Source organism: Anomalospiza imberbis, chromosome 1 (genome assembly GCF_031753505.1).
Source record: "Anomalospiza imberbis isolate Cuckoo-Finch-1a 21T00152 chromosome 1, ASM3175350v1, whole genome shotgun sequence".
NCBI lineage: Eukaryota > Metazoa > Chordata > Aves > Passeriformes > Viduidae > Anomalospiza > Anomalospiza imberbis.
This window is the reverse complement of record NC_089681.1, coordinates 16,527,721-16,540,121: the sequence shown is the minus strand read 5'-3', so window position 1 is coordinate 16,540,121 and position 12,401 is coordinate 16,527,721. Positions and strand designations below refer to the sequence as shown.

Sequence of the window (12,401 nt, the reverse complement as noted above, 5' to 3'; positions counted from 1 at the left end):
GCTCTTTGAGCAGCAAGTCAAATTGTGACATTGCATTAATGCTTAATTTTTTTTCTAAATAACATTTCCATACAACAATATAAAAATTACAGAATCATAAGTCATTTAGTTTGGATAAGACCTCTATGATCATTGAGTCCAACCACTAATCCAGCACTACCAAGTCCACAACTAAACCATGTCCTTAAGTGCTACATCACCATGTTTTTTAAATAGCTCCAGGGATGACACTTCCCTGGGCAGCCTGTTTCAATGACTGATAACTCCTTCCATGAAGAAATTTTCTCGTAATGTCCAATCTTTGGACATGCTCCAGCACCTCAATGTCTTTCTTGTACTGAAGTACCCAGAACTGGACACAGGACCACCAATGCTGAGTACAGAGATACAATCACTGCCCTGGTCCTGCTGGCCACACCATTTCTGATACAGGCCAGGATGCCTTTGGCCTTCTTAGCCACCTGGGCTTACTGCTGGATCATGTTCAGCAGCTGTCAACCAGCATGCTCAGGTCTTTCTCCACTGAGCAGCTTTCCAGCTACTTTGCCCCAAGACTGTAACATTGCACGACATTGAATCAAACAAGAATGTGAGCCTATAAATATGTGTGTATATATGTATCAGTGTATATGTGCTTATAAATATGCATATTTGTACTATTGTATTGTATTGTATTTGTATGTCTTCCCCTGTATATTTTATTTCTGCAAATTTATTTTCTCAGGAGTCTCATTATATATAGTGGATTTTCTCAACAGGTTCATGTAAAATATTGTAACATCAAGAATTTCAGCTTTTATTTATCCAAAATTTTAAGTATTTCTCTAGATGAAGTTCTAAGAAAAATATAAATCACAAAAAAGGTGCTTCATTTTCCAAAAAGGAAATTAAAAAAAAAAAAAAAAAAAAACCAAAACTTCACAAAACTTCCCAAGTACTTTTCTTCATAATCTTATTTTTAATTTAAGAGAACGGATAGTGTTAATAAAATGTCTTTCAAGAATCCTTAAAAATGTAGCTTAAACTGACCTCATTTTTACTGTAGAATTTGCATAATTTTCTGTCATGTATTACTCCATGAAGCTAAACCCTTATCCATCTCTGCTACTTGCCTTCAATTCTCAGATTATAAAGCTTGTGCTGTTATCCAATGACTTCTCAGACAGATTGCAAGATAAATGACTACAGGTCTAACAGTTTCTTTGCACTTTCTATTTGTCTTTCTTGCTTATCCAGAAGAGCAAAAGATACACAGTCTCTTATATTCCCACAACTCCAAAAGCCATGTATCATACCTAGAGGTAACAAAGGCAAATGTAGCATGTGGTGTAGCATCAGTAGGTTCAGGAGGCTTTTTCATTGTGGATATTTAGAATCAAATTACACTGACACAAAGGCATCACTTGGTAATAAGAGAGAGTATGGAAAAGCTGGAGCAATAATTTTGAGAGACACTCTTTACCACTTTAATGCTTTAAGGAGTTTAAAGTGGGAAAACCAGTCAGAGTGATTTAACGTCTTGATGAGAAACTATCACACTACTTGTACGAAATAGAGTAAGGGGATCACAGATCAGCACAATTCCCTGTGTCTGAAGTCTTATTTTTACGTTATCAATAACTCTTTCTTAGAGGAATACATCATCAGCATACTTTGTCACATTTTTCATGCCCTAACAGAGAACATTGATGAAATTCAGAATTGAACTTGCCTTCATTTTTCTGCTTTTCATTTCTTTTTCTGTGTTCTTTCCAGTGTTACAATATAATTGTCCTTTTTGTGTTCTTACCAGCTTATTCTCTTAGTATTCAATTTCTCTTATGACATCTATTTCTGTCTCCTTCCCTTAACATTGTCTTATACCTCTCTAGCTCTTTCCACCAATAGTAAAAGAGTCACTCTCAAATTTAATATAAAATACCAACAAAAACCTAAAAGTATGATCCAGCTCATCTAGTACCAAAACCTTTATTTGAAAGCAACTAGAACACATTATTTCTAGGGAACTTTGCTCCCTGGAAATACCAGCTTCCATTTGTGTCCTAAGCATTATTTAACCTCTCAGAGAAGAGTTAAAATCAGCTTTACATCTTTTTCCTGAAATCTAACTTCAAGAAATAACCACCTCTTCTTTAAAAGCCTTTTGTCCTTCAGCTTCTGTGATCAGCCATTATATAATTGTTTCTCACTGACTTTTCATTCTGTGGGAAGTATAAGGGCCTAGTCCAGTTCTGAGATTCTAGGAATTACTACAAGAAAATGAAACAAACCCAAAAATCAGCAATGCAAATCCAAGTGCTTTGGTACTAACCTAGGTCTCCTTCTAGAGAAGAGAATACTGGGCTTATAGATAAAAAAAAAAAAAAAGTGGAAAAAGAGAAAAGGATTTATTTACCTTTTCCATGGGTAACATCCACAGTCCACGTGCAATTCAGTGAATTTGGATATAGGTCAGGATAACCGGGGGATAAAATTGTTCCACTAGGTCCTCTAACATCTCCACCACATAAAGCTAGAAACAAAGAAATTAATAACAATAACAATAACAATAACAATAATAATAATAATAATAACATAAACCATACAGATAAGAGAAAATGTGAAAAAATAAACCTAAAAATTTCTGCCTTTAAAATTACTTAAAAGTAGCTACTCAAATGATGTAGCAATTTCAGTTATGACTACAGGCCATTTTCATACAAAAAAGAAATGCTAAAATTCTTAATTAATTTGTGTTTAATATGCATAAGAAAATCAAAATCAAGTTTCATTAGCTGTTTTTTTAGGTTTCTGGAGCCTCTGTGAAAACTGTTAAATTCAGCAGAGAGATGAAGGCAGATGATAGAGAGCCAGACAATATCACTTAAACAGAAGCCAAGGCTGGAGAGTCAAAATGGTGGATCGTGGCTATTGAAGAATTATTTACTTAAAATATTTGTGCAAGGAAGGTTGACATGGTTTTGTGAATACTATTATTATTATTAGTTATGTGTTTATATCTATGATAGTGCTAATGACAGATTCCAATATAAGAATAAGCATTTCTATAGTTTCATTAGCAACTTTAAAAGTAATTGGTAATTGAGAAATACAATAATTAAATTACAGCTTGAATTAATACAAAATACAAAAATTTAGTCATTAGAACACTGGCAAAAATATACAGCTCAATGATTTTCTGTTTCAGGGTTTTTGAAATACAACATTAATCAAGGAATTTTTAGCAAGGAAGAGTCTTGCATTTTAGAATTATCATATATCAATAACATTTATTAAAGTTCAGTACCAAGTTATTACATCAGAGTTCTCTGAATATAGATTATCTCAGAAGGGCATACATTATAAAAAAAATTATAAAACAAATTATAAAACAAATGAGTAGTTCTATTTTGTTTTTCCTCAAGGTTGAAAGCATCTATTCCTTTTATTTTCCTTAGCCTCATTATATGCATTACCAAAATTATTTTGCAGAAAACATTTTAGAACAAAAACAGTGAACTATTGTGACAAGTTACAGGTCAAATAATCTAGACCGTTCCAGCAGTTGATTGCAGCTGTCCATAAAAGCAGCCCTTCCAAAGTAATAAACCCAAATTCTTCTCTTATTTTTAGGAGATGTTAAAGGTCTTCAAAGGTACTTTTGGAGAGATGTAAATGGCAGCTATTTGTCTGTAACTCCAGTTGATACAAATATCAAACCCTCTTCTTGTTCTATAAGCGGTCACTCAACTATTTCTTGCTCATGCCTGTGCTTCCCACCCTGCTGCCACAGCAGTGAGGGTGAGAGAAAGTTGGAGGAGCAATGCCTGTCAAAGGTTGGAGGAGCAATGCCAACTTTCTAAGAGATGCTGTCCCACCTGCCCTACCTTGTTTAACCTGCTCCTACCCCTCCTGTAACATCTGTAGCAACTCCTCATGCAGCACTCAACAGCGTGACTCGTAAAGGGGGGAGAAGTTTGGCCTTTCAGTATGTGCTAGTAATTTGCTGCATCATGCTGCTTCTTCTGCTATATCTTGATATTTATGCTGTTTATGGCATTTTCTGCTACACTTTGATGGAGTAAATGGTTGAAGTTACACTCATTATGCCTTTGCTGTTAATGTTGTATATTTGAGAATGAATATACGGACATGTCACAATTTTCTGCTTGTAGATGTAAATTCATAACTGATTTGAGGACACAACAGAGAGGGAATCAAGAGAATATCCAGAATGTACCTTCAATCTCACCCTGTACCTAAGCAGACACTTGTGTCAATGAAATACATGCATTTTCCAGACATTTCAGAAGCACTGTGGGATGTTCTCATAAAGATCAATTGTTTTTCATAATGCAGTTATGGCACTGCATATCATCATTGTGTTCAGGGTACTAAAAGAAGTATACATTTAATAAGACTTTTTTTATAAATCAGAAATGGAATTTCATCCTATATACTAGGATGAAGACTGTCCTATCTTGACTAGCTAAAATTTGTTTGGTCATTCTAACTATATTTTTTGTTTTAAACATGCTTACTTGTCTGGATAGCCTCATGATTGCTTTGTATGTGCTACTTCTCCTGCCAACTTTCTAGCCTTTGTTGGCCTAATTGTAAGATGGAAATTTGCAAATCCCGTACCACAGGCTGAAATAAGACATTCTAGGACTACATTTGCCCAATCTCTCCAGTGTTGCCACAGGCAAATAACCTCCTTCCATATTAATTTTCCTCCTAACTTCTCTGATGAAGAGACAGTGAAGGCAAATACTGCCACCTTATCATCCGATCTTGCTATATTTACACATTAGCAAAATACAGCCAAGGCTGTGACAGCATATTATTGGAGCTCCTGATGGTAACTATTTACTTCATCCATTAAATAAAAAAATACAGTCAGTTTTTATAATCATAGGCTATAGACCAAATAATCTATTTTACAGGGGGTGTTTGGAAAACATTTCAGGAATGCAAATAGTGACAAAACATCTATGGCATGTCATCAGGCCTTCAGTGTAAGTCTATGAAGGCTAGCAGATGGCAGAAAAAGGCATCAAGGGAGCAGCCTTTTAGAAAATAAAGCCAAACTGACAAATCTGAAATAGTGGATGTGCAACTGGTCCTGATAAGATGGCTAACAGCCCAAGCATGTAATATCACTACTAGTATCTGACTGTTTTTCAGAGTGCAAAGGAAAACAGAAGCACATAAAAATAAGAACAGCAAAGGATAAACACACGTATTTCCAAAATCTACGTTTCCTTCACTTTATCTGATTATACCAAGATAGAAGCTAGGAAAGAGTAAAAGTAGAATGAGTACTTAAGAAAATAACTGAAGCACTACTTTTGATTTCTAATGTGAAAAATGGAACATTATGTTAACACACTAATTAAATTTTTTATGCAATCAGAGAAGTTGAATCAAGACATGCCTACATTACTGTTTTCCAAATAGTGAGAATCAAAATAAAAACAAAATTTTAAAAATACAAAACAACAACAACGATAAGAATAAAAGAACAAAAAGTAAAGAGAACAAAATATAAAAGTGACTATATGAAATACAGATAGGTATCTGGAAGTATACACTGTGGTGATCAGAAATGATGTAATAATTTAAGAAGCAAGTTTTGGATAACTATGAATGAGGATTCCAATTTAATAGTGGAGCATGGTTCAGATGTTCTGCTGAAATAAATTCTTACAATATTGGGTTGATTATTTACACTCTGTTTTGTTGCAACTGCATTCATTTTGCTCAGTAACATGATCAATCAAAAAAAAAAAAAAAGTGACAACAAGCAAGCCTAGCTTAGAAAATGTTCCAATATATATCTTGAAAATAATTTTTGGCCCAAATAATTTCAGAATCTTTAGTCAGGTCTACTCATGTCTCAGTGGGAGACATGCAGGCCATGCTTCATCCTAAAAATACATTAATAACTTTAATAAAAAAACTTGACTTTTGTCATTCATAGCAAATTTCCATTTCAGACCATATTTCATGCTACTATAAAACTGTTATAGGAAATCATCTTACAATACTAGGAATAGCCTTATAAGTTCCAGCCTAAATTTATTCATAGACTATTTTTACCCATTTGATCTTCTGCTAAACTGTCATTATGTTGTATTCCCTCTTGGGGTCTCACTTGGGAAGGCTAGCAAGCCGTGTAAGAATCTATGATTTTGGATCAGTAATGAGACAGGTTTTTTTTTTTTAATCTACTTCAATAAGATATGTTTTCTATTTCTATGACCCTGCATTAACAATTGCAAGCACTTAGCTGTCTTGTCACAGCAGCTATGCTACAGAAACATATTTCTAGGACACTTCACATTAGATAATGACATGGTTTTTTTGTATTTGTTTGTGTTTTCCATTTTATTCCCACATGCCCTCTGTTCAGGTTTTAGCATGTTTATATTTTTACTGTAGGAAGTCAGTTTGTATTTTCTCTTCCTGCACAGGATCATCCTGTATAGCTAGTTTAACAGTTATTCACAGAAAACTCTTAAATTTTGCTTTTTATAACCATCAGGAAAATTCAACAACCACTAATTATGTTTGCTGTCACCTGACATCTACAAATACAATTTACTATCTATTTAAAACTAGTTTGTTTTGATGTGATACAAGTCAGTCTCAAAGTTATGAAGGGTATAGTGATATGAAATGTCTAGTAATCTGGATATGGGAGGAAGGGGGTCCCTGTCAGAGACTGAAATATTCTAGTTTATGATTGAAATATTATAGTTTATGATTTAAACATTTTCATGAAGGACTTTTAAAACTAAATTACAAAAGCTGCAGAGAAGATCACCACACCCTGAACGGGGCTCTGAGAGGCCTTTCACTGTTCACTGATGAAGAGAAGTTGAAGTAACAGCTCAGGGTTGGCTGGGGACATTCACAAAGCACAAGCCTGGTACCTTCAGGGTGGAGACCACAGTCCCAGGGCTATCAGCTGCCATGTTCTCACAGACCCTCACAGCAAAGGGTGGGGGAGAGGCTTTGGCTGTGTGTTGGAAAAGCCTCTGGTCAGAGGCAGTGACCACCCACCCTCCGCTGTGCAGAGGAGCCCAGCTGAGGGGTCCTTCACCCAGGGAAAAACTTATCCACAGCAGAGGGGGTGACACGGCCCATCAAAGGGCCCCCCAAAGGGGTCCCCAGACCCTGCAGCAGAGCGCCAGAGGTGATGCAACAGACCCTCAGTGTTGCAAAGGGACAGTGTCAAATTGGTGGGCTGCAATGGAGGCACAGGGTGTTCCCATCTGCCCAAAGAGTAGATTAGCCCACGGAATTCTGCACTCTTCAGCTTGGCATGCAGCGGTGTGTGGTGGCTCCCTCCCTCCCTTCCCCCCCTCCCCCCCCTCCCTCCTTTCCTTTCCTTTCCTTTCCTTTCCTTTCCTTTCCTTTCCTTTCCTTTCCTTTCCTTTCCTTTCCTTTCCTTTCCTTTCCTTTCCTTTCCTTTCCTTTCCTTTCCTTTCCTTTCCTTTCCTTTCCTTTCCTTTCCTTTCCTTTCCTTTCCTTTCCTTTCCTTCCCTTTCCCTTTCCCTTTCCCTTTCCCTTTCCCTTTCCCTTTCCCTTTCCCTTTCCCTTTCCCTTTCCCTTTCCTTCCTCCCTTCCTCCCTTCCTTCCTTCCTTCCTTCCTTCCTTCCTTCCTTCCTTCCTTCCTTCCTTCCTTCCTTCCTTCCTTCCTTCCTTCCTTCCTTCCTTCCTTCCTTCCTTCCTTCCTTCCTTCCTTCCTTCCTTCCTTCCTTCCTTCCTTCCTTCCTTCCTTCCTTCCTTCCTTCCTTCCTTCCTTCCTTCCTTCCTTCCTTCCTTCCTTCCTTCCTTCCTTCCTTCCTTCCTTCCTTCCTTCCTTCCTTCCTTCCTTCCTTCCTTCCCTTTACTTCTTTTACTGTTAAATAAAACATATCAATTTTTTGGCACCAGCCTCTAACCTCATTTGGTTTCTATCTAATTTTTGGGTATATTTTGAACCTTCAAAGTTCTTTCCTGCTTATACACAGAGACTTCACTTTCTTTGATTGTCTGGGTTTAAATGAGATCATAACAGTCCCCATATCCAAAAAGAACAGAAAATATGAAGAAAATGCATTAAATATTTAGTAAATCAAGAGAAAATATGTATAGATTAATAGATACAGATATATATATAAATGCATTTTTGACATATTTCAACATAGAGTGTTCAATAGAAATTAATTAAAAAAAAACCAAAACAAAGTGTTTTACTTTTTAGCCTGATTGACAATGGTGATATTTGTGAAATTAGAATTTTTCACATTTTCAAATGGTATCACCTATTATTTTCTTATGTAAAGATTTTTCAAGAGACTACCCATAGATCACCACCTGAAACTCAGACACTAACATAAAATGATGTATCTCAATTTTCTTAGGAAAGATAAAATACTCTTAAGAAGAAGAAAAGCTTTCAGAAAAAAAAAATTCAACTTTTTTTCAGAAGTTCAATTTGTTGTAAGTACACATAATTGAAAACTATTTGGTTTTCAGAAGTAATGGGAAGAGAAAACACACAATTATAACTGATTAGTAATAACAATTAGCTTTAGATTTGAAGCATCATCAAAGAAGACTATTAATATATGCTAGTTTAGAAAGGACTGCAGAAAAAAAAAGAAAAATCTACTTATATGGAAATATGTTTGTCTATATATAAGTCTAAATACAATTATATATGTGTGCATACACAGAGGCCTCATTACATTCATTTCTTTAATTGACTCAAATTTCCAACTAAAAATGTAATTCTGAGATGATTTTCATTTATTGTGCAATTGGATAATAAAAGTGGTATATCAAATAGACTTTAAAATTATTGAAACAGTGAATTAGAGTTTGAATCTTTTATACTGTGCTTCACAGACCAAGTAACTTCAGCCTTTGTCTTCCCTAGTTATAGAAAGTGTAATGTATCTTAAAATGGGATGTAGTTCAGTAGGGGTAAATAAATAAGTATATGGACATCAAATTAACATACTCAGCTTCAAGAAATAAACCTTGGACTCGAGTTACATTACACAAGAGATTAATTTAATATAAACTAGTGTAGCCTAGATTACTCACAATATAAACTTGCATTTTGACCTTCTCATTTAAATCTACATAGACCAGATATGCTCTCCATTTCTAATTCTAGCCTCTACTTCACTGAGTATTTGAAGCAGGTTTTTTAACAGCTGTGTTTTGATGGAATTGTTATTTTTATTTCAGAGATGTCAACAGAAAGGACATAACACCTCTGCATTATTCCCTGAATACGTTCCTCATGTACTGTATAAGTCATATTTGTGAATTCATTTGGACATCTAGGAGTTTCCAATATAAACATTATTGATTTATTATCTTGCTTGAATTATTTTCATTCTATTTATTGATTTTCTTAATTAAATTAAGATTGGGGGAATGACAATATTTATTTTTAATTCAAATAATGAATAAGAATTACCTATTAGCATTCAGTTTAATGTTATGATGAAGGTAATAAAGAGCACTTTACACTCTTAAGTAGATATCTAACTTTTACATTCATCTTCCTGTAATTTTTGATGGGATTACTACATTAATTAATATAATGGGTAGAATAGGGTTCCTCACATATGTTCAAAGCTTAAAAGCAAAATTCTTTTTTAGTATTCATGTAGAAAGGACATTTTAATATATAATTTGGTCTTTTTAGTAAAGCACTGGGTGGTGATTACAGTTAAGAATTCAAGGCTTTCCAGATACACAGGTTGAGTTAATCATATGTAGTTAGTAGATGGGAACGGTACAGATGCAATACAAGCAGTGTTTCCTCAGCAAATCTCGTAGCCATCCATTTTAGCTCTTTTTTTGGTGATGTTTATCTGTGCAACATCAAACACATAATGAATAATTTAGTTTACACTCTTTAAGAGAATCGAATTTTAGTCAACACCATGTTCTACTTTGAACAGGAACTTGCTTTAAGAAGTCTAAAATTTTTCCTCTTATAGTCACTTCTCCAAACCACACCCACTCATGAGTTGCCATGACCTATCTGCACAATTACCATGGTCCATCTCCACATCATTACACAATGTAATTATAAAAAAAGAGATGCAGTTATCAAAAAGAATTTGGCTCTTCCGAAACCATCAGAGTAACATTCTGAATGCACAGTAATAGTGACTGATGTGTTTATTAGTGGTATGATTAATACAAACCCATACGTGTAATTTATGCAAAGAACAGCCCATTTAGCAAATGTCTGTTTTTGCCTGGAGTGCAAGGACTCTGGATTGTTTTAAAAAACATTCCACCAGAAAAGAAATTCAGCAATGAAATTAAAATTGCATCAACCATAAACTGATTACATTTAGTAGAATAAATGTACTCAATCCTACCTTTACAACATATTTATTGAATGGAAAATCACCATTTAGCAATGTGCTCTGGAGAAAAAATACCTCATTTACCTAATGAATTGCATACTAGTTCAGCATATTTAGGGAGAAAGTGATCACAATAAGTAAGTTCATTTCACAACACAGCACAGTATTCATAGGGAGTATGCTTATTTGCTTGTTTTACATGGTTACCATCTAGTGCCTATCACCATTAGAAAACATATCCTAGTTTTGTGGCCTATTCAACAAATATTGTCCCCTTGACTGCAAACTGTGGGAGCCCTGAAATTCTTCATTGCAAGAACCTGACTGAGATGTAGAATCTTTCAGAAAATGGTTGTGGAGAACTGCAGAGGGCCGTTTTCAGCAAATTGATTATTCACGTCCCTTTCTACTACCACAGATTTTGAGTATTATCATATACTGACACCTTCAACTTCCTGAATATAAAATCTCAAAGTATTTCTGAACTAAACAATCTGAAGGCCAAAGAAGTCCCTACCATTTTCTAAAGAAAGTAGTGCAGTGGGAATGAATAGTCTTCCATATGGCAAATCACACATGATTCAATGAGCTTCTTCATCAGTCTTCTTTCAGATCTTTCTTTCAAAATTAGTGTCCTGAGACACTCAGAACCATATTAGAAAAAATACAGTATCATGTACATTCTGTAGCTCATAAAAGCCCAGATACTTTCTTTGGTTAAATACTAACTTAGAATTAAATGGTTATATTACTCCTGAAAGCATTTTTAATATCCAAAAACATGCACCATGCTGCAAGGAGGGAAACTTTTAAGAAGTACATATCTCAAATAATGTAACTGAATGAACATTACAATCTACTTCCTTAATATTACATATAATTGATATTACTCCAACTGGGAAAGCATTAAAATTAACAAATCAGCTTACAAGAGATGATTGAAAATGTTAGATAATTTTTTAGATTTAATGATATGGTGGTCTGATTGAATAATCACCAGACATAATGTGGTCCTAATAAATTTCCACAATGATTGAAGGGTGTGAAGTTCTGTTAAAAAGCTATAAACAGAGTGATCATCATGAAACGGGAGAAAATGAAGTTTTTGAGTCAGGTGCAAATAAACTTAATTTCATGGTTTTTATGTCAGCAATCTGTGTCCATAGATGGATACCCAACCACAGATATCTTTAAGCTGCAATAAGTGCTTTACAACCAGATATACACAAAGTTTGAAATCAGTTAGTTCACAGTTACATAAATTCAGGTAGACACACCTTCAGTAATCTGCAGGATTAAATTACTCTATATTCTCTGTTTCATATGTCTCATCACAGAGATATATGGCACTTATATCCTCTAACTATTCTTTTTCTTTCCTAAAAATATAGGTTTTACAGGCCCTGGCATTTAACTCATTTTGACTAATAATAGTTTGACAAAACTTGTACATCTTAAAGTACTCTGTATTAAATCTTTTCATCCTTACCATCACAAGTTGGGAGTGGGTGACTCCACCAGTGATTTTTTTCACATAGTAAAGGCTCCTCATGACTGAGCCTATAACCTGGATCACAACTAAATGAGACAGTGGAACCTATAGAAAAGTCATGTCCATAACGACGTCCATGCACTGGTATGCCAGGATCCAAGCAAGAGTAAGTATTAACAGTTACACCTAGATTAAAAAAAAATTTAAAAACAAAAGGAAAATAAAGTAATTAAACAGAGGACCTTTAGATTTTTTAAAATTAATTTAAGTAATTGGTTGTGATGGTTGTGAGGTGAAGGCTTCATAATCTCACACTTACAGTGAATTATCTTTCCACTATTCTTCTCTGTGTTACCATTAAAAGACTGATCACAGTTTGAATTCTGACATTGTTGCAGAGAAAAATATCCCATCATTTACAAGATATTTAGTTTGATCCTGTCTTAGAGACATTAAATTATTTTGTACCTGATGCTGATATTAAAAAGCTTTGATGATCACTTAAAATTCTGATTTTCAGCCTTTATTTTTTCCTGATC

At 34.7% G+C, this 12,401-nt stretch overlaps 1 protein-coding gene across 3 annotated transcripts in view; it reads right to left on the bottom strand.

Annotated features, from left to right (window-relative positions):
• Nucleotides 1–12,401, bottom strand: part of CSMD3 (CUB and Sushi multiple domains 3) — a 586,072-nt gene that overhangs the window by 230,765 nt on the left and 342,906 nt on the right. For all 3 annotated transcript variants that reach the window (XM_068182735.1, XM_068182715.1, XM_068182726.1), the window contains 2 exons: nt 11,860–12,048; nt 2,396–2,512 (listed from right to left, as the gene is read on the bottom strand). In XM_068182735.1, coding sequence (XP_068038836.1) covers nt 2,396–2,512; nt 11,860–12,048 — 306 coding nt within the window. The remainder of the gene's footprint in view (nt 1–2,395; nt 2,513–11,859; nt 12,049–12,401) is intronic.